General features: G+C 39.9%; 2 protein-coding genes and 1 non-coding gene across 5 annotated transcripts in view; all 3 read right to left on the bottom strand.

Annotated features, from left to right (window-relative positions):
- LOC104917831 (FERM domain containing 5a) overlaps positions 1–11,252 on the bottom strand; it is a 54,583-nt gene extending 43,331 nt beyond the window's left edge. For 2 of the 3 annotated variants that reach the window (XM_019272282.2, XM_019272281.2), the window contains exon 1: positions 10,808–11,182. In XM_019272282.2, coding sequence (XP_019127827.1) covers positions 10,808–10,909 — 102 coding nt within the window. In that variant the 5' untranslated portion in view covers positions 10,910–11,182. The other variant, XM_010729393.3, reaches the window with a different exon arrangement.
- A 915-nt stretch (positions 11,253–12,167) lies between these two features.
- Positions 12,168–12,239, bottom strand: trnah-gug (transfer RNA histidin (anticodon GUG)). Its single transcript has one exon. It is a non-coding gene; the product is annotated as a tRNA-His (tRNA).
- A 1,126-nt stretch (positions 12,240–13,365) lies between these two features.
- Positions 13,366–21,338, bottom strand: malt3 (MALT paracaspase 3). The gene is made up of 15 exons (XM_027273099.1): positions 21,182–21,338; positions 20,927–21,002; positions 20,710–20,834; positions 20,270–20,408; positions 19,934–20,109; positions 19,696–19,792; positions 19,190–19,225; positions 18,896–19,099; positions 17,907–18,084; positions 17,659–17,733; positions 17,320–17,447; positions 15,859–16,008; positions 14,884–15,038; positions 14,140–14,256; positions 13,366–14,033 (listed from the first exon to the last, which is right to left on the bottom strand). Exons 2-15 carry the CDS (start codon positions 20,967–20,969, stop codon positions 13,698–13,700), a joined length of 1,959 nt encoding a protein of 652 aa, XP_027128900.1. The 5' UTR covers positions 20,970–21,002; positions 21,182–21,338; the 3' UTR covers positions 13,366–13,697.
- Positions 21,339–21,838: the final 500 nt, after the last annotated feature.

Here is a 21,838-nt window from a genome sequence, read left to right as displayed (position 1 = left end):
AAAAACTAAAAATATGCTGGTAAAGAAATATTACTACGACTATCTAATGGTGTAAAATGACATGATTAATTAAAACGAAAAATGAAGTATATCCTTGTGCGTTTTAAAAAGCGGAAAAATGTCAAATATAAAACTCTTCTAATGCAACTGAGGATGACATTTGGCTGCAGAAGAAGCAGAAAATTATGTTGCATCAGCTGAACTATAAAAAAACACTGCTACAGACATACATGTCAACAAGGGGGAAAGTGAAAATCCCAAATCCCTAAAAAACAACAGCTGACAAAAGACCTAAATTAAATTCTAAAATAGTAGAACCTTCGCTCTCATTTATTCAAGTCGAGAACTCTCAAGAATAACCATATCAAAAAATAATAGAGCACAAAGCAACATTGTTGCTGCTAATCTTAACTTAACTTATTGCACTTTTAAAGCCTCCTGTTTATTTCCAACGTGCACATTGTAACGCTCTTAAACTTTAAACTTGATACAACATATTTAAACATTATACTCTAACACTCCCATAACAGAGGATACATCTAAATCACAACTGTTTTGTCTAAATCAAACTGACATTGTTGTATAGATTTAATAACCTCCTCCGGGGCAGGTTAGGTGTGCAGGATATGTTACCATGGTAATCCAGCCAAGGTTAAAAGAGAGCTACACTAGTGACACTGAAAACTCTGGCTTTAGGCTCAACGTACCTCGGTGATACATTAATCTTACTTCTTCATAGCACACCCCTCAGGACAGAATCATTGTTTTAATGACAATAACATTGCACTACTGTTACTGTTTTTAATCAAAACGTGTTTGTTGAATTGACCCAGAACCTGCAGTGGACAGCTGCCTTTGTGTCTATGGCTTGCCGTGTATTTCCACTGGCCAACCTCTTTGTCTCCTGTGTGTATTCATCTATCTGCTCTCCAGAGACACTCTTCTGACTGCTACGCTGACACACACACACACAAAGGAAAAGGAGACTGCATGCAGTGTAATCAGCAGGCCCAGACACACGTAAAACAACGAAAGCCACCCGAGCATTTATTTGATTATAAGATGGAATCAAACATGGACTGATGGAAAATATGCCATGTGAATATATTTGCACACAGAAGTAAAAACGCACAAATAATGACTCCAATACAGCAACTCCGCCTGTCATCTATCGACCCAGCAGAAAACACAACTCCTTCTCTGGAGGAAAATTATCCAGAGTGGGTGGCAAATTAGACTTGGATGAATTAAACATTTAAAGGTGATTTTTCAAGTCTAAATACCCAAAAGAAACAGCCTGCCTCATCTTAACGTCTTGTTGCACCAATACACATGGCTCTCTTTAAGCTCTTCCGCTCTCTGTCTTTCGCATTTTCATAAGCGGATTTGTTCAACTGTGCGCTATGGCACACCTGAGAGACAGCCTGTATTGCCACAATTTTGAACAAAGGGATAAAAGACAGTCGAAGAGAGCAGGAGTGAGATCCTCAGAGAATGGGCAGACCTTGTGCTCTCAGTGCAGCTCAAGTACTGTAGCCCTCTTCAAAGGCAGGACAGGGAGTAAAACAGTCATCTGTGAGTGCAGACGCCTTTCCTTATTGACCGCTCAAGATCAGCGACCAGCCTCCAAAACACATTCTGCCAGCTGCCAGTAAATAACTTTTTTTTACGTTGTTCTCATGAATATTAGTCAAACATATTAAAAAGGGATAAAGTTCTGCCATCCCACCTTCATTTTATTACAACTATAAGTTGTTGTCAGGTAGTCTTATTATTGTTATTGTTTTAAGCATGCACTGGTGTTAAAACGATCATAATTTGGCACTAAAGAGCCAGCAAGTATGACCCACATTAGATACCAGTGAGAAGTCCCGGTGCTTTAAAATACTAACTTCAGCATCAGCATGTGTTTAAGGTGGAAACTTTGCAACAAGAATAGAATGAAAAAAGAGGTTATTTGCTCAGGTTGCACCATGTCATAGGAAGATATTATCAAATATTTTACTATATCATAAACAGATTGTAAAACCTTCTAATAGAAATGAAAAAAAACATCTATTTATTTAGGTATTTATCTATTTAGGTGACTTGAACTTTAATTAAATGTGAACAGCAAGAAAAAGAGACATCCCTCCCACAGATATTTCCTTTCAGGCCTCTCTACGGATTTCCTCATTGTCATCATCGACCCATACTGACCCTCTGCAACCCGAGTTCAGACACTTGGATTTATTGGACTACTTAACACGAGGCACTGCTGCACTATTCTGATACAAAAGATCATATTAGTGCACATAATGCCATGGTTAAGTAGACCGGGGACCTGCCATGGCATGACACATCCACGTTAAATGATATTATGCTGTTGTTTATCACACTACGCTTGGCAAACTAATATCCTTTGTTAAATCCCAGGGCACCAGTAATTTCCAGGATGCCAGAAGCTGGTGCATCCTCATATTACATTAAACATTGTTTAAAACATGAAACATATGTGGACTATTTTTGCTGAACGTCTTCACCCTGTCTGCATGCTTCAGACTTTTTAAAAGCAGAACTGTGCTGGATAAAAAAGTGAATACTGAGGGTACACATGCACAGAGGATAAGCATGTTGCCAAATAATAATTCTGTCTGCTAAACACAAAGCCTGAAGGACCTGACAGCACTTTGTTTACGGATATTTTTTTACCTTTCACTGAATACATATGTTTATGTTTACGCCAAAACAAAGTCATCATTCTAGTCAAATTAATCCCTCTTAAGTCTTCCGAAGCCAAATTCCAGAGGGACAGGATCCATGAATTAACTTTCTTCCAGTTTACATTGACACTGATTGCAAATCAAAAGCAACACTATCCCAACTCTAAGTTGAAATATTTCATTCCCCAAAGCACCAGAGTGAGAGTACTGTATCTGGCAAATTACTAATTAGAGAAAATCAATACCAGCAAAGCAATGTTTATTTATTGCACATATGCACAAGTGCTTTCTTGTTTATTTAATGGGTAACTGGAAAGCAGAAGGTATGTAAAGGATATAAATTAGCACAGCTGGAGGACAGCAAGGAACTGGTTGTTACTATACACTGACATACAGACGATAACAGCAAATCATCCGTTTCTTGAACAGCAATGACCAGACATCTCCTCACACACTACAGAGGAGATGCCACAGAGCTTACCGAGTAGTTAAATGTGCTGAAGAGACAAATAAGACACGAGACGCTGAGGCTCGAGCAGAGGAAACAGAAGAAGAAGGAGGAGGAACGGCAATCATTAGCTCCAAAAACCCTGCAGTGAGGCTGTGTGCAGCAGAACCACAAGCCTGATGATACAAACAGAGAAAGAGGTGACCCGTGGAGCAGACGAGGGCACAATGAAAGAAAGAAATAGCAGGAGGACAAAAGGGAGAGTGAAGACATATGTCCCATAAATAAAACGGCTGACTCCTCTTGAAAAATGCTCCCTTGTAGCACATCAAACTTAAGTGACGCAATGAAGACTGAGAGTAAAGGATTCAATTACTCTCTCTACCTCACCCTGTATTAGTACTTCTCTGACTTTTCACTGCCGTGTTGGCTGGTTGGCCGACACAAGAGTGTCACAGCTGTCAGGCCACGTCTGATTTCAGCTCAGCACCTGGCCTATGTGTTGATGACACCCTCATTCTTATTAATCTCCATCACAAAGCAACTTTTGTATTGGAGAGCGTGACCAGAGATTATTCATAAGTAACACGATTGTTGGACTGACAGGGGACACAATACACACATGCTTTGTCTTTCTTTCTCTCTTTTTTTACGAACATGAAAAACATAGCTGATAATAGATTAAGAATCTAAATGTTCACACATATACTGCGGATCACTAAATGAGCTTGCTGCTGTGCAGTTCTGCTGTTTTTCGCTCTGAGTGTAGTAGTACGAGCATATCCCTGTGTTTCCTCATTAGTCTGCAGAGGCACAGGGCCTTGAAGTACAGAGCGAGACAAAGGATGGATTCTCTTATACAGCAGAGAGCCCAGAGGCCCAAAGACAAACAGGATCAGAGTGATGACGAGGAGGACGCAGAGAGGAGAGGACAAAAAGTCTGACTACGCATAGCAGCACAGTGACATTAAAACTTTTTGAAAGGGACGCAGGTCAGTAATATGTCTGCAAAATAGATCAATAACATCAATAACTGGTAAATAATCTGAATTATTAATTTGTATTTCAAATTGCAATGCTTCTATCTTTTTGTAGAAAAAAACACTGTGCCATAGGAACAATATCAGCAATAAGATTTCCTTCTCTGTACGTTATACAGTTATGTACGTTAAATAAGGCCATGTATTACAGTTATTGGTTATCAGTTATACCACGTTGCAAACACTGGGGCAGTTACGCAACAAAAATTGCTCTGCAAAAAAAAAGTGCCTCATTATAAAACATAACCTAATATCCAATAATAACCAAGGCTGTTACACTGTAAGCCTGATATAACATCGTAATTAAAATTCTGCGCTCAACTTTTAGGTCAGCATTTGAAGACAGCTCTTATCCGATTAACTCTCTGGCTTGAGGTGGTGCATCATTCCTGTGCACCATGACTGCAGGTTACAAACATCCTTCATTATCAGTAGCCGATCAAGGCTCGGCTTGATACTGTTTTCAAATTAGTTAAGAGAACCAAAGCTCCCCATTTTCACAATCCCCACCAAGAGTTGTAATGCACCGTGTTAATTCATTTAGGAGGGCACTGGAGTATATAAATATCACCAGCCAGCTGAGCAATCTGTTTGCATTACTATAGCTGTAGGCTGTCTCCTTTTAAAGTGAACCTTGGCCTGACGAGTGAACAGGATCGTGAACGCCGCTCTACTCCTGTCCACTTTTCTTATTAGCAGAGCAGTCAACACAAGAATATATTGCTCTGGTAGGAGGTTTAATATTCATGCTTCCAGGTGGAGCATAACCTCAAGCCCCTCTTTGTTTCTCTTTGTCACACAATACATCCCAGACAGCACAATGGAGGGCTCAGCAGACTGCTACTGACACACTGACAGACTGCCTGCCTGCTCTCCATCCAGCCCACACACACACACACACACACACATACACACACACACAGACACAAAGAGACACTGGGGAATACGAGAGGGCCATTTGGTGAGACAAACCCAAACAAGGTCTGCACTCACATTTAGTGGCCTCAGCCTCCTAATACAACAGTGCAACAAATCGAGAAAGCTGATGACATTTTTGAGTGAGAAAAGTGTTAATGTGTGTGAGCTCATGTTTCAACGAGTGCATAACAAAAGAGTCATTTTCGTCTTACGCTAAGCTCTTTAATGAATCCCGGGTCATGCAAAGTTTAATTTCCCTGTAATATCAGAGCTGTGAGTGGGACAGCAAAGACTAAGGACGACATCGAAAGGCAACAACAGCCTTTTGCAATCTTGACACGATGCATCAGCCCTTTAATTATCCACAAGACATGACCGATAAAGTATAACTGGCAAGTGGCTGCTCCCACATATCAGATCCCCATTAAAGACACAGGAGAGGGATGCAAGACAGGTCTGCCCTGCTCTGCTGTGTAGATAGATCAATGCTACAGTGATGTAATCCTTAATCACAACCAGCCATGCGCCACAGGATCAGCCAATCAGAGTGCTGGTGCACAGTGATGCTGGTAAACACAAGTGACGTCCTCCCGAGGTTACTCCTCATGAAACATTCAGACATAGCACACATTTTAATCATTCATATGAAGCATAGCAACAGTGTGTCTGTCGCGGTGAGCTCTGAGCACATGCACCTGCACACAGACACACACAGTATGCACTCTTTCAACCAGCGTTGACATGCTGAATGCCTATTAGGATTGGCACAGGACACTTCTCAAGGTCCTGACAGTGTAAAGTCAGCAAAGACCTACAGTCACCCGGGATTTTTGAAGTCACAATAGACACTGCAGATAAAACTGGAACAGCCATGTTATTATAAAACATATTTGCTCTGAGCTAGCTACATTTACTGATGAAGACCTTGATGTAGTCTGTAAAGACGCAGGCACTGAAAACAAAAACTGTGAAAATCCAATGCACTCCAAACTACCTTAATATTTTTTATTTTTTGGTAGGGAATGAAGTGTGTCCAGACACTGTCTGAAAAAACAAAAACTTCAAGGCTATATGACTACACAAAGAGAGTAAAAAAATGGAATCAATAAAAAGTCCTTTTAAAAACGTGATTTTTTTAAAAGTGATTTTAAAGATGAGTTTGCAGCCCTGATCTCCTCTGGCAGGTCATTCCACAGTCTCAGAGCCCAAACTGCAGGCTCTGTCACTGTTGTGTGTACATCTGGATCAACACTGAATGATCTTCTAGATAATTTAGGTAAAGGCCCCTTAGGGCTTTAAGTAATACATAATCCATAATATCTTAAAATCAACTCTATAGGCAACAGGTAGCCAGTGTAAAGAAGCCAGGATCGGCATGATGTGTTTCTTCGTCTTTGTCGTCAAAATCCTGGCCAGCAGAGTTTTAAATGAGCTGGAGACAGGAGAGGGATTTTTAGTTTATGCCAGGAAAGTAAGGAATTACAGTAATCTACAGTGACAGTGAGTTATGAAGGCTTGCATAATAATTTCCAGATATTTGGCAGCGAGAAAAAGTCTGATCCTTGAAATGTTTCTGAGACTATGAAAGCAGACCTGAACCATTGATATAATCATCATGACAAAAATATTTCTGTAATGTTGAGTTATTGAATGTTTATTTGAGTAGTTGCACAATCTAACAATCTGACCTATGATCAATATCTCTGTCTTATTAGCAATCGGCTGCAGGAAACCTTTTATATTTATAGATATCATGAAGGCAGGTACAGCAGCTATGATTCAGTAGGAGGTCCCAGCTCTGATTATCCACTAGTGCGACTTGCTGTCAGCACAAAACTGTCTTAAGTTGGTCTTTCTGTGTATCCAACAAAAGCTTTAGGTTGTTGTTTGTTAAATGACAAGAAGGATTTTATACATACAAAAAGGAATGCTTATTGTGAGATGTCAAAAAAGGTATGGTAGTAAAATAGTACATTTGGAACAGGCCTTTTTTTATAGCAGAAAACTTGAATTGTCATAGTAGGAAAAGCTAATAAATGACATCAGTCTATGTTCTATGCAACCGTCCCAGTAAACCCTGACAGTATCACAGTGAGCGACTACGATCCTGAAACTGAAGGAACTAAATTAGATTTCGTCGTCATATATTTTATTGTTTGCACCTGTGCTTTACACACTGACATGTCTAAATGTCTTCTGCGAAGAAGCACAAAAACTCTAAATGACAATTTTCCTACACATTATCATGTGCATTTCAACAACAAGCACAGAGTATCTCTAATGATAATGACATCACAGGAGGAAACAGACTGAATGTGTGTCAGGAGAACAGTGGGACAGTCCCAAGATTGTCTGGGTTGGTGTGGGCACGGCATCAGTCACCTCACCACCAGTGTCCTTCAATGGCATTCAGGGAATGAATTACCTTCCTGGGAGTGCTAACAGCCAAGCTTTTGTCAGGGCTTTTGGGAGGGCAATCCTGACCAGTGAGTGATCTCACATTTTGTTAAAGTAACTGTGGAGTCACCGTAGCAACAGCTGAAATCCTGGCACCATGCTTTGGAGTAAAGCACTCCTCACACACAGTCAGGCTCCCATCCCCCGGCAGTCCCCACCAAGATGTTAGCGACTTACTGCATTGATTTTGGTCCCAGCAGTAGTGAAAGGGCAGAAAGTTGTACACTGACTCTTTTTTTTTAGATTTTTACTTGATGTAAGTGACACTGCCCTGAACGCTGGTGGTTGGGGTTTCCTCAAACAAAACAGTTATCAGAAAACCAAGGGAAACCACAGGTTTAACAGGGTGTAAGCTATAATTAACTCTGTATCTGGAGTAGAGTGGGCCTGTGCTGACAGTCATTCAATAAATCCGTTATTAATTAGAAAGAGTGTGTAACAGATTTACACTAGTGAAGGAGAAAATAAGTATGATTTATGCCTTACATCATCACACTTTTTCATTATAAGCATTTGGACATACAATAATAATCTGCTAAAACATGAGAATATGCAAATCCTGCAAAACAATAGGACTTGGGTAGAAGGGAGCTTAAACACACCCCACTCTTTCAATATAAAAAAAAAAAGCAGAACAATCCTTTTAGGGGTAAACAATAGTTTTCCCATGTCTGCAGAGACTGTCTTTCTCACTCTCTTTTTGTCTCATCTCCCCACACGAAATTCACAATATCTTTTCAACTATTTTTCTGTGACAACAGACGCTGAAAGAATGGAGATCCAGGGGAAATACTGGCAGCTTACTGTGTCATGGTGTCATATGTGAGGCTTCTTTATATGCACAAGCTGGGAGAGAGAACTTTTAAAGCAAACTCTGGATAAACAAACTGCATTTAGTTGTCTTAGACTCATCAATAATGCATTTGGCAGAACTGAATTAGAATAATGTCTAAGTTCTCCTTCAAACAAATGAGAGAGTGTGCTGAATTTGTAGTGGGTGAATCCACTTGGTCTTGTCTGATTAACTATATGGTATTTTCTTTAAATGTGATTTATCTGTTGTTAAAACGCCAAACCTGACAAAATTGTGAGGCACTGCTTAAGTCTCTGTCTTTCTCTCTGCTGCAACATTGCATTAAAATCAGAGAGCAGAAAAGGCCTGAGGGCAACAGGAGGATTTCAGGCACTTCCATCAGCCTACAACTAGACTAGAGCTAAATCTACGGGACTGTGTAATTACAAGTGCTAACTTTTTCCTAATTCATAATTCATGATAATCCATAATTCATTAAAGCAAAACTCAGGTTAATGCATTACAGCTGCCACAGCTTTAAGAAATTGACACATTCCCTCCCGTTCCTCTTAATGCCCTCGGTGTTCAGCTGAGGTGCATGCATATTTTGTGTTTCTAATTTCTGCTGAAGGTGATTTTATTAACGCAAACACCATGGAGATGTCCCCGTCATTGAAGAAGTCGATACCTTGTTCAATGTCAGAGAAAGAAAGGAGGCTATCTGAATTTGGAGACATTAAACAGTTTAAGGAAGGGATCAGAGTGTAATGGAAACAGGTCCAATGGGAATAAAATCTCAGCACACTGGAAACAGGATAGGAAGGTGAAAAGAGAAAAAGGAAGAGAGAGCTAATGAGAGACTGAGAATATATGACCCAGTTATGCCTCTTACTTTGCATTCCCTAGCCTAGGTGTCCTGGTATCCGGGGTGATTTTGATTTTTGGCATGCCAAAAGCCTGGAAGGAAGAAAGGAAGGAAGGAAGGAAGAAAGGAAAGAAGGAAGGAAGGGCAAAGTTTGAACTAAATAAGGGGCAGTAGGGCTAGTCAGGTGAATTAGCCTCCTCTATCCCAAGGCCGGGTTAGACAAAAAGAATAGTCAGGATGCCAGACAGTCACAGCAGAGCCGGAGCGTTCTCCTCTTTCACTCCACTCCCCTTCTTCCAGCCTGCTGACGTCAGCCACCCAGACCACACGACTCTGCTGCAAACAGCACACCTGCTGGCTTCACAGTCCATCTGGCCCAGCTCCATCTCTGGCTCGGCTCTCCAAGCAGAAATGCAGGTCTGTTTACAACCTGGGCACACGGTCACGATTATACAGTCATTGCAATATCTATTTCACACTTTCTCGTGGGAGAAAGGGGGGGGGAGCGATTGCAGTGTAGTCTGCTGATGATAATAGATATCACAGTAACAACAATCATGCACGTCTTATTAATATTTCACATCGCAGGTTAAATGTTTCCATCGTATGTTGTGGAGCGGCATTAATGCGTCTACATGTGTCTGACAAGACAAGGAATTCACAAAGGATTTCCTTACAACCCCTTTCCTTCAACTGTGCAGCATCCTAAAAGACAACAATTTGGTCTTGTAATTGATCTGACAGGCAATTTCACCGACTTTTTTTTATGAAACCAGCATGAACATAAACCCGCACAATAATCAAAGCAATGCTTGTAGCAGTAAGACCAAAGGAAGAGAAAGACATTTGTGAAATCAGGGCCTGTCTAGGTCTGTTTTCATCTTCAATATGTCTGCTGCTACTGAAACTTTGCTTTTCCACTGGGGTGAACGATGATTTTTTCATAGAAGAAAATGTCATACATGCACATAAATCAACACCACATAGCACGTACATTCAAGCCATGCTTCTACCAGTGTGGAACAACAAGAGCCACATTGTGTAACTTAGGCATGTTCTCCAGAGCAGCAATGGGATACCCCATGTGCATTATTGATGTCACAGGTTCAAGGGAAACTGCAGAAAGCGACAAGACTAAACGATGAACCAAAAAGTAATAAGCCAACAAGCAACACTAAATCTAGTTAGGAGACAAAGTGGCTTAAATAATGGTGCCCAAAACGCCCTTTTCAGTCATACATTTCAGAGTGTTTGACATCCTGAGCTTTCCCTCAACCTGAGCTTGAGGGAAATGTCATGTCTGTCCTACAGAGTGACGTCTCAAAGCCTCCCACCAAAATTCACCCATGTATCCTGGAAAGGGTTGATCATTTGTGAGAAATCCATCCTCTGAATCAGCCTCCCCTGTTATTTTAAAAAGACAGAAATAACATCATTCCACACAGGATCTGTAATGTCTCTTGCAGCGGGACATGCAGGCACTTGCTGCCCCTCTCAGCTGCTCAAGCACTCGCGTTTCTGTCTTGCCAGGTCAGACACAATCGCAGGCAGCGAAACCAAAACTGTGGTCGACAGGTGACTAACCTGAATGGTGCACGTATATTCCGTATCGTCCAGCAGTCTGACGGTGCAGCTGTATTCCCGTTCAAGATTCCTGATGCTGCCACTCATGAATCGGCTCAACATCTTCTCAGTGAATCGCTGCTCTGCGTCTTAGGACCAGAACAATAAAACTCAACACCAAGCAATGCAAGTGAATGTCACATTGACCACAATCCCCGGTCCCCTACACGACCAGCAGCCACGGATTGAGCCGCCGAGGCGTGCACCATTGTTGTCCCGTTAAGTTTTCGTGTGAGTGGGCCCGTGCAAAGAGCAGAATCCAAGGATGCCCGCATCCAGATCCAGAGGCAGCTCAGTCCTGTTGTGTGTGTGTGTGTGTGTGTGTGTGCGTGTGTGTGTGTGGATTATCTCTCACCATTCACCGCCGACACTTGAGCAAGAGGGCGGGTCCCAATGAAAACTGACGTCAAAGTGAGCCAACCGGAGTGTGTGGCATTTTCTCTTTAATAAACAGCCAACATTGTTTTGTTTTTGTTTTTGTTTTTTCTTAACGCCGCAATTTGGCCTGACACACAGCTACCCATGTCCATAAAATATTCAACTCGTTTGTGAAATATCCTCCAAAGACTTACATTTAAATATAGGGGTCATGTTTTATTCATATTGCAAAACTGCTGCAGTGCCTTACCCCCATTTTTAACCAAAAGCTGTGCTGGTAAAAATAAATCCCCAAAACAAAAACAACAAAAATGCTTCCTTGGGGTGAGAGGTATTAAATTATGAGGGGTGTGATTAACCCTAACTTCAGTATCTTAAATATATCCTTATTAAATACTGTGAGCAAAGGCAGTAATGTGTGGGGTTTCATGGAAACCCATTGCAAAGGCTTTAGGTGATGTAACTCTCTTATGTGGTTGTTTAAATGTTAACAGTTTTGTCAAACTTAAGGCAAACCCTCCTAAAAAGTTGGGCAATGTATTATTTTTAATAACTCTTCCTGTCATAGCGAGAGAATATTGAATGTATTTGACTGCCACCTGCGGGCCAGTCGTTGTTAGTGCGCTTCAAACAGCCATCAGTTTCTTTCATTCATTCATTAACCAGTTTAGTGTGTGGATGCTCTCCAGAAAAATCAACAGCGCTGTAATTTAACTACTACTTCATTTCCATGTATTTATATTACTTACAACTCGAGTATTCTTATCATTTCACTCACTTTCCTCCTAAGGCTTTCTCAGAGACACCACTATTAATGGTTTGGGGGGCAGACATGAAAGTCTGTTTTACTTTAAAACACATTTGGTATAAAATGTATGCAAGCTTTGTGTCGGTGTTGTCAAAATAAACGTAAATCTAAAACAGAGGCCTCATGGTGTTTCTCTGCCGTGACCCGGATTCGAACCGGGGTTGCTGCGGCCACAACGCAGAGTACTAACCACTATACGATCACGGCGAGCTAGCCGAGGCTGGTGGGGCCAGCACACATTTCATCAATAAGAAGTTGCATGGTATACACCGCCGTATGATATGTATGATAATATAAATAATATGTATGAAATGAGGATGCTTTAAGGTTGCCCTGCAGCGAAATTCACGTTTTAACTGTTGAGGCTGCATCGAGGTAACATTTTCTCAGTAGAGTTACTTTGTCTCGTTTTGTTTCTGCTAGTTTAACATTACGATAACGTTATATTAGCCACTTCAGTTATGTTCTTGCTTTTATATCTTTTATATTTATTCTTTTACTCGTAAAACTACATTGAAATGGGAAGTAGGTGATCCTATTTGGTTTACTTGCCTTAATTAATGCTAAGTTTATTTGTCATGTGCAGGTTCACACAGGGTCAGCAATACAATGAAATGTGTAACTGCTTTACATATGAAGTAAAATACAATACAAAAAAAAAAAAATTGTAAAAAAAAAAACAACAAAATTAGTGTTATAATATATATGTATGTAGTATGTAAAACTAAAAATATACTTAAATAGATATGTATGAATGTCCCATGACTGTGACAAGGTTGACAACTATATTCAAGTATTTTAATATATATATGTAATACTGTATAAAAAGATATGAATATACTATATAAATAGGATACATTACACTATGTCGAACACAGATAATAGGAGTAAAGCGACATGTACACAGTAATATTATTGCACAGAATGGCTGATTGGATTTTGAATAAAGTGACTGATGTTTTACTAAAGTATTGCACAAAAATATTTATAAAAAGTATCCAGTCTGGTTCAATAGCAGCACTCATGTTTGGTGCATGTTTTGTACATAGACCTGTTAGATAATGAGTTCAGCAGTCTGATGGCCTGATAGTAAAAACAGTTCCTCAGTCTGGTGTTGCGTGCAGCCTGTCAGCAAGCTCTCGATGGTGCAATACTTGACGTTTCAGCTCATTTTTATCCAAGTAATATCACAGAATGAGCATTGTGAACGTAATATTTTCGTATACATTCAGCATAATAATTGATCATTTACTCGTAGTTGGTATTTTAAATTACAAACTTTGTAATCCATTAAAACTGATCATCATGTTTCATAAGAAGACAGTCAATATAGTGATGAAAGTAGTTTTCTTTATTAGATAAATTATTAACAGTAATGTATTTATTCGATAAATTAGGCTAGCCAGCTTGCCACCGATGAAAAAGTAATATTGTTAAAGTATTATACAATTTATGATGAAATCAGTGGTTAGCAAAACTAAGTGTTAATGTTTCTTCAGTGTTAGCTAAGAATTGAAAGGCTGGTGGTAACACAAACCAAACACAAACTCATTCACTCTCTCATTCACCATCACCAACCCCAGACTAGTAAGACGTAAGTAATTTCTAAACACAAAAGTACACAAAAGTACAAAGTAGTATTTACAGTATTAGGACAAGAGAGGCCTAATGTCGAAAAGTAAAGTCTTGCAGTTCAGTCTCGTCATTCTCTTCAGGTTCGTTGCTCCTTGCGGCTGCAGGTTGTACAGCACACTCAGCCTTTCTTGTGAAAGGGCGACGTGGACCACCCGGAGTCTGATGAAGCTGTGCTGCTTTGCCGTCTGAAATGTTGCCCACACTCCGTCCGGAAGCGCCTTCTTGTTTCTTGGCTGCATGATTTCTCTTGTACAGTTTACAAGATGCCACAAGAGGCTTTCCTATGTCCATCTGCTTGCTTTCTGTCTGGCGCAGCCTACTGTCCATGCTAGTATAGTGTAGATCCACCTTGATGACCAGAGATCCCTAAAAACAGGCAAATGATAAATGATTTATGAGACAAACTTTCTTGTAAAGACTTGGTCTGTTTGATCTTTAACATCATGAGACACATATCACTGATTGTGTATACCTTGAGCTTTTGAAGAGCACAGAGTCGCAGTGTACAGTCCGGGTTGTCGGATTTCTGGAATAGTAGACTGTCCATCTCCTCTGACCTGCCTGGGCCGGAAAATATGTCTTCCAGCGTCTAAGGATTTAGAGCATAGAAGGCTTTGTCAGCATCATCAGATTTTTTTTTTCAACCAGCAAGATCAAAAGATCATCATGTCCTTTAATTACCCTAGTCTGGCACTAACTGCCAAAAAGTTCACTGTAACACTGATGTGTTCATAAATCAGCCACTAGATGTCAGTGTGATTCTGATGGGCATGAAGTAAAAAGGCGTGCACTATCACGCTGAGAGAAGTGCAGCAAATAACTAATGCTACTTCCTGCTGTGTCTGTGGTTGAAGCAGACTGCAGGAAGTCTATATATGGGCAAAACTTCCTCAGACATGTGGAACGTGGGGGTGAATGGTCATCACTGAGAAATTCCTGCTGGCTAATGGAAACTAATGCTGTTATCCTGTGAGCGATGTGGAATTTATGATGTAGCCACAGCTTGCAATTTTTAAACCCAAGGTTGAGATTAGTAACTATTACAAAGCAAAGTCAAGATGCCAAAAAAAACAACTCATCATGTACAAGTGGAAAGGTGAAATTTCTGTGTACTGTACAGTTGATGTCACTTCATAGATCCCTTGTGATTCATGCTGCATATAAATTACAATAAAACTTGATAGTTTTTTAAGTTAAAAAAAAAACAAGTATTTACAGGTATGCTACTCAGCGTGACTGTGCAGTCCTGGGTTCGGAGGCCGGTAGTCTTTACTGTGGCAAAAGCCATCAAGACGTTAGAGAACAAAGCTGAGAAGCTGACTTCTACTTCTACTCCACAACGAAACATCAGCCTCTTCTTCTGTGGGAGCTCTGAAACGAGATAACAAAAAGGTTGTTAAGACTACAGATAACATAGAGCAAAGCTAATTTTTAAATCCAGTTTCTCAATGGCCTCGCAAAATCAGCTGCTCTATCTGAGTCATTTAATACCATAACAATACAAAAGGAAAGTCACCTTTTGTATTATCATGGTATTAAATTACTCATAGAGCAGTTGATTTTGCCGAACCTCTGAGTAACCAAATTAGGGACTTCCAGCCTCTCTGTTAATTTAATATCGCCCAAAGACTAAAAGGCAGGGTTATATTTTACATCCAGTCGACAAAAAAGGCCTATTCAAATATCCCCTTAATAAATACTGTTTGCAAAAAGATTTTGCCAAGCCTTTGAGAAACCGAATTAGGTTACTTTCAGCCTTTCAGTTCATTTAAGCCACAGATTTTTCTGCTTTTGATATTGAGATTACACTTTTAAAAAGAGGTTATATAATTTGAGGAAGTCATGAGGTGTTAAAAGACGACTTCCTTACATCACACATTAAAATACACTTCTGAATAAACAGTTCCTTGTTTTATTTATTTCAATGGTGCTCAAAATATCACATTGCCCTGTAAATATTTGCACTTGGTTTGTCACATGCTGAAGTGTAGGAGTTGTGAGGAAGAGTAAACAGGTCAATCTTTCTCACACACTCAGGGTAACTAGAGATCAGGAAACGGAATTGTGGTTTCACTTGCTGGAAAACAAACTATATTTGTAATGTGGATGTATTTTACATATCCTGTCTTCATTGTAATTTGGCCTAGTGATGTAGGAAAATGTAGGCTTGGGGAAATTCTTCTTAACTTACCATTTGCTTGTCTCCAGCAGGCATCTCGCAGGCGTAATTCCTTTGTGTGGCCAGTGGTCCGAACTGGGTCTGCAAGGGATCGAGGTTCCTTCAGGGTGTGTTTGATCTCAACCACCTGTTTGCCTGTGACGAGGGGGTCTTTGCCTAGATCTGGTGTAGAGAGAGAGAACAACCAGGTAAATATATCATGCCTTTAATATCTCAGGACAAAAAATATACAACAAGTCCATGTTGACCACTTTAGAAAAATCTATATTTCAGTAATGATTACATTTTTATTTAATTATTAACCAATACAAAAGTCCATGCACTCTCACTGTTTTGATCATGCAATTGCCTGATTGCGTTTGCAACAGCAGAGAGAGAGGAGTGACATTTAGAAAAAAGTTCATTAGATTCATGTGGTTGGTTTTGAGGAACTTAGGAAACTTTGAAAAATGAAATGCTTATAATTCACTGTAATTGGCTGGACTAAATTAGTTCTTGGAAAAACCCTAGAAAGCCTGACAGGGTAGAATGATTGGCCAGTAGTGAAACCATGTTGATGTAATTTAACACCGATTTATGCTTGACTTTTGAGAAGATTTGGCGTCAGGGATATTTTGAGCAAGCTGTCTTCACTATGTTGCCATAATGGATGAGGAGCTCATCAACATGTCTTTTTCCATCTCTAAATAAGTCTCAGAGTAGATGAGCAGAACTCAAAAACAGAGGCTTGAGGATTTTAAGCTACTGCCCAGACTGTGGTTCTGAGATTTCAATTAAAAAGTACAAAGAGCTTGAAGGATAAAAACCTGTAGTAAAACTTTCATACACAATGGTTTGTTCATCTGAACATGTCTACGCATACAGAGAGAGCTGTCAGCAGGATGTCCTGTCCTGCTAGAGCGGATTTCGTGAGTGAACCTTTGAGAGCAGTAGCAGGGGGTGCCCAAACGGCAGAGCAGCTGTCTCGCACTCTGCAGCTCTCGGGTTTCTTGCTGTTCTCCAGCCAACAGTGTGAATTTCCAGAGAATGAGGTCACATGCTAATGGTACCTCGAAAAATTAGTCTACCAGAGACTCATCAAACGGACAAACACGTTCTCAAGACGGAACAACTTGATAACTCCCCACCTCGGCTCAGTCACAGCTATACTTAAGCCCTGAGTAAACAACATTAAAATGATTTGCAGATGATTAGAAAACTTCTCCGTGGTCCACCCACCACAGCCAAGAACAACCAGTTCCTGTTCTGTTTTCAGTTTTGTACTCCGAACTTGATTTTAACTATACTGACACTTAATCAGCCATACATTTTTATTCACTTAAAACTGCCAAACACACTCACTTAATAAAAAGACACAGCATGGTTGAACTATACCTATTCTTGTTCCAGCATCATGTTAGACCAGTTCTTATGCTGCCTATTTATTATCTTGTTCTCAAAAATCAAAACCACAGCATTGCTTGACATACTTACCCTCAGATACCCTCTCTAAGACGTGTGTGACTTTCTCTGACTGTAGAATGTGCTCGTTCAAGTATTTTGTAAAGATTCCAGTACTTTTTCCCCCGTCCTGGACCTCAAAAGCTTCAGCATCTTCACATCTGCATTGGTTAACAAAGGAAATGTTATTTGAGTACAGGATTTATTTCTGCTTTTTGAACGTACATAGGTTTCCGTTTGTAGCATGTTGGCTGAAAATGTATTCTCAGGTCACAAGCCAAAAATAATTGCGCTTGCTACGTTGAATCTAGTAGTTGGTTTCAGTATTTGTTTTGGTCAAATCTTTTAAAAATAAATTTCAAAAGTACATACGTGGCGTAACCATAAACAGTATTCCCAGTGGGTCCCAATGGCATGATGCGTGAAGGTATACACTGCTGGTCGTACCTTTAGAAAATAAACACAGTGAATATAAGTTACAATACAATATTACATTATATTCTATATTATATTTTTATTATTAACAATTAAATGTATCACTGTCAACCTTAAAAAAAAAAAATTACTGCACCTACCATTTTCTACAGGCATCCAGTAGGATTACACTCAACTGCACCTACCATTTTCTACAGGCATCCAGTAGGATTACACTCAATGCAGTGCGTCTTTCCTGCATCTTGAGCATGATCCTCTGCACGCAGACACAGTTTTCAGGTTTGTACGGCTGTGGAGCATCAACAGCTACCAAGTAATTCCTCCCAGCCCGCTCACACCCATGACCCGCATAGTAGAAAAGGCCTGTTCAGAGGGATAAAAATGCACATGAAGTTACAGCATGTTGCACTGCACATATCCAGGTTTGAGCGGCTTCGAGAAACGTCAAAGTGGCAGACATCCTCACTCTCTATACAGTATGCGGTTACTGACTTCTTTGTTTCATTATTAGCAAGCGGACATAAAGAGACAGAGAAAGACAGTATCATTCTGACACAGCAAGATAGTTCTATCATCATTCTTTTTACTGTATTGTTGTCAACATAATTTCATATTACAGGCCCTTGATTACAGTGTGTACCTGTCTGCAGTTTAATAGCAATAGTGGCTTAGTTCTCCTAAACAATATGACTAGTTGTTAAAGCTATATGCTCTAGCTGTATGTTTTCAAACACTACAACGCCATCTTTCATTTCTGTTTAACACCGTATAACACCCAGAGAGAGACAGAACTTTCCATTATTCACTACAAATAGATTAAACTGCCCTCTTAAAGTGTCACAGGCATTCAGGAAGTGCTGCTTTTCAAAGTTGTGAACATCACCAACACTTACAATTTTATCTGCCCTCTTAGCCACACATACGTGTAAGGCAAGATACTAGAAACCGCCTGTGTGTTCATGACCGATGATAAGTGGACTACAACAGATAGCAGCCAGGAACTGACAAAGGAAGTTGCTATGTTTTTTTTTGTTTTTTTTTTTCCAGATCCTTTGATCCAAATTGATTCAGATCTGAATTACTAGGTCGGCATTTCTCCAAGAACACCAGTTGAAATCATTAACCATCTGACAAATTAACTAGTAGCTTATTTAGAAAAAGAAGTTATGCTCACCATAAACTCCTCTGTCAAGGAGCTGAATGAACTTGTCAATAGCAGCCAGCATCTCCTCCATGGTGAGATCCAGCAGCGAAACCACTCTGAAGCCAAGCTGCTGCAGGAGGTTGGATAGCTCATGCACATCCATAATGGGGGCCATCAATTTGATGTGGTTGGAATAATTCAGGTTGCCAATGAGGAGGGCAACTTTATCAGTGGCTGAAATAAAGATCAAAGGAGAATTCTGATTAAACAACCTGTGTATGTCTAGCGTGAGTTGACACTGAGTTTCTTTCCATACAACTGTACCTGTGAATGCTGCAGGACGAAGCTGATCTGCTTGCACTAAAGGATATGAAAAAAGGAGAAGCACGAAATGTTTACTTTAACAAAAAAAATCAGATCTTAAGCTCGATGATTATGTCTGGAGGGCACGTACAGGACAGTGCAATTTAGAAATTTATTTTTTAACTGTGGTAGGCACATGGTAGGTACGGTATCACAACAGTTACAAGCGAGCCGACAACTGCGAGAACTAGTTTCATTTTACATCACTTTCCTGTTGTGCGTCTAAGGCTCTGACCAAGTAGTATTTGGAGTCTAGCAACTTCCTTTTTAGTCTGTAGAAATGGGAAAGTACCTCCCGCATAATGGAAACAAAGTTAAATCGGTGGAATAAAGGAAGGAGTATTAAAAGAAAATAGTTATTTCGTTGGAAAATAGAGGAAATAATGTCAGAGGAAACTACAATGATACATCTGGGAAAAGTCAGACTTTAACAAAGTTGATAAAAGATAGTTTCAGTTATGACTTACCAATATCAACATCAACAGGTTCAGTCCATCTCTCTTCTAACACGTTAGATATGGAGCATAGGTATGATCCTCCATGTTCTGCCGTTGCATATTCAATCTGCACATACCACAATAGATTATCTACCTAACACTGTTTTTCTTGCTAATCTTCCCCATGTAAAATCAGCCATATATCAAAATGATTACGAATGAACTACGTGCATAAAATATACTATCATAACTTGCCATCCTTCCTCACCTGCAGTGTGTCACTAGTCCTGTCAAGCAGTGGCTGTCCATTTCTGTACCACTGATAGTGTGGAGTAGGCATGCCAAAGGCAGCACAGCGGAGGGAGAACTTTGTACCGTTTCGGACTGTCTGGGGTTTAGGGTTGACAGCGATGTGTGGCTCACCCTGCCAGTGCACTGACAAACCTAATTATATGAAAAGAAACAGATAGAGATTCAAACCCACATCGATACATTAGCAATATGCATGAATATCGCCAAATGAGAGGCTGAGGCCAAATATGCAAAACAATAAAAGAAATTACACAAGCACCACACTACTATTGTATAAATAAACAATGCATACCTGACTTATCAATGTCCAACACCTTTACTTTCACCCAGTCGCTGAACACATATTTGCCCAAGTGGTCATTCACTCGGCACACGTAGAGCTGAGTTTTTGTGGCAGTGATGGTCAGGTCTGCTCGAGTGGCACCAAGCAGCTTGAAAACAAACAAAATAATGATTTAAACTACAGTACAGAAACATTTATGGTGGTGAGAAGTGCTTAAAATCTGTGAGATACTGATGTTCAACTTTCAGTTGTTATATTAATAGCTGGTTAGTTTTTTAAATGCATGGTTTCACTGAGATCAAGACAACTGTGCACCTGAATGATCATGTGAGTTTAGGTCACGACACACAGTTGTTATACACAGAAGACTATGCTATTCAAGTATCGTGTTCAAAGCAGATATTTTAACTTCAGATGTTTCTTTTTGTAACTCAGAAATATCCACATACCTGTTCTTTATCCTCAGAGAACCACTGGTAGCAGAGGATCCCTGTGCCCTCGGCACGGACACTCAGAGTCACCTTATGGTTCACAGGTACACACACAGAGACAGGATGGCGCACTATGACAATTTCTGAAACAAATCAAGTAAGTATCTCAGTGGTGAAATCACACTTCGTTTTCGGTCATCGCATATTGAGGCTGTGGTGTGGAGATAGAACATACCACTGATCATTATTCGACAGAGTTTGGTGTGGGATCCAGTCATCGGTGCATTTTCTTTTTCTTACAGTATAACAGACTGTGGGAAAATCAAAGTTAGTTTTAGTATCACACCTTATCGCAAACATCAGGAAATCTCTCTGGATTTTATGTCTAGCCTCAGACCGTAACTTCTCATTTCTAATGAACTGAGCTCTAAACGTACGATAGATCTCTTTAGGTTTAGAGGAAAAATGATCATAATGTTTTAGTGCATACCTGCTGTCAGCCTTGTACCAGTTGAGCAGCTGTCGGATCTCAGCCAGAGTATGTTTTCCTCCTCTCAATGTTCATAACTTTAATTATATCGGGTAAACTCTTCCCCTTTCCCGGAACGAGACAGCGTCCACGCACACCCATTACCGTCAAGTCTGTAATATAGGCGCATCTCATAGAAGGCACAGATTTTCTCACCCGTCGTACATTGAAAAAATACATTATTAAAGGGAAATACGAGCGCTCCCGCTTTTCATGACATTACGGTAATGAGCAATCTGGCTAGTTTCCAGGTGCTGTACAAATGAGTGTTGCACAGTTAAATAAACAATATATTGTAATCAAGATTTAGCCTGGATTGTGTTGAATAGATTGCAAAGAGATCATATAAATCATCGCAATATCCTTACTATGTTGTAAAGATGATTCTTTCTATATTCTTGGTTTATTTATACAGTAAATAACCTTTCACCCATAAATTGCTCAATTGTTTTCAGTGCATGACCTGTATGCTGAAGTATGGAGCACATTTTTCATTGTCTCACTGTAGCACAACTCCTTGAATTTTAACAGAACACAAATCCATTAAAGAATTTATGATTTACTTACCATTTAATAAAGTATGTAAGTAGACTATATTTAAATCATATGTTTATTCAT

Source organism: Larimichthys crocea, chromosome XXI (genome assembly GCF_000972845.2).
Source record: "Larimichthys crocea isolate SSNF chromosome XXI, L_crocea_2.0, whole genome shotgun sequence".
Lineage (NCBI taxonomy): Eukaryota > Metazoa > Chordata > Actinopteri > Sciaenidae > Larimichthys > Larimichthys crocea.
The sequence above is the reverse complement of the archived record's forward strand: the minus strand, read 5'-3'. Positions and strand labels throughout refer to the sequence as shown.

Bases quoted from the DNA above. Each gene is read 5' to 3' on its own strand.
- malt3 (XM_027273099.1), bottom strand. From the start codon at position 20,969: ATGACTGGATCCCACACCAAACTCTGTCGAATAATGATCAGTG. The intron at 20,835-20,926 runs GTATGTTCTATC...GATTTGTTTCAG, and splicing joins CTGTCGAATAATGATCAGTG to AAATTGTCATAGTGCGCCAT. The intron at 17,448-17,658 runs GTATGTACTTTT...TAACCAATGCAG, and splicing joins ACTGTTTATGGTTACGCCAC to ATGTGAAGATGCTGAAGCTT.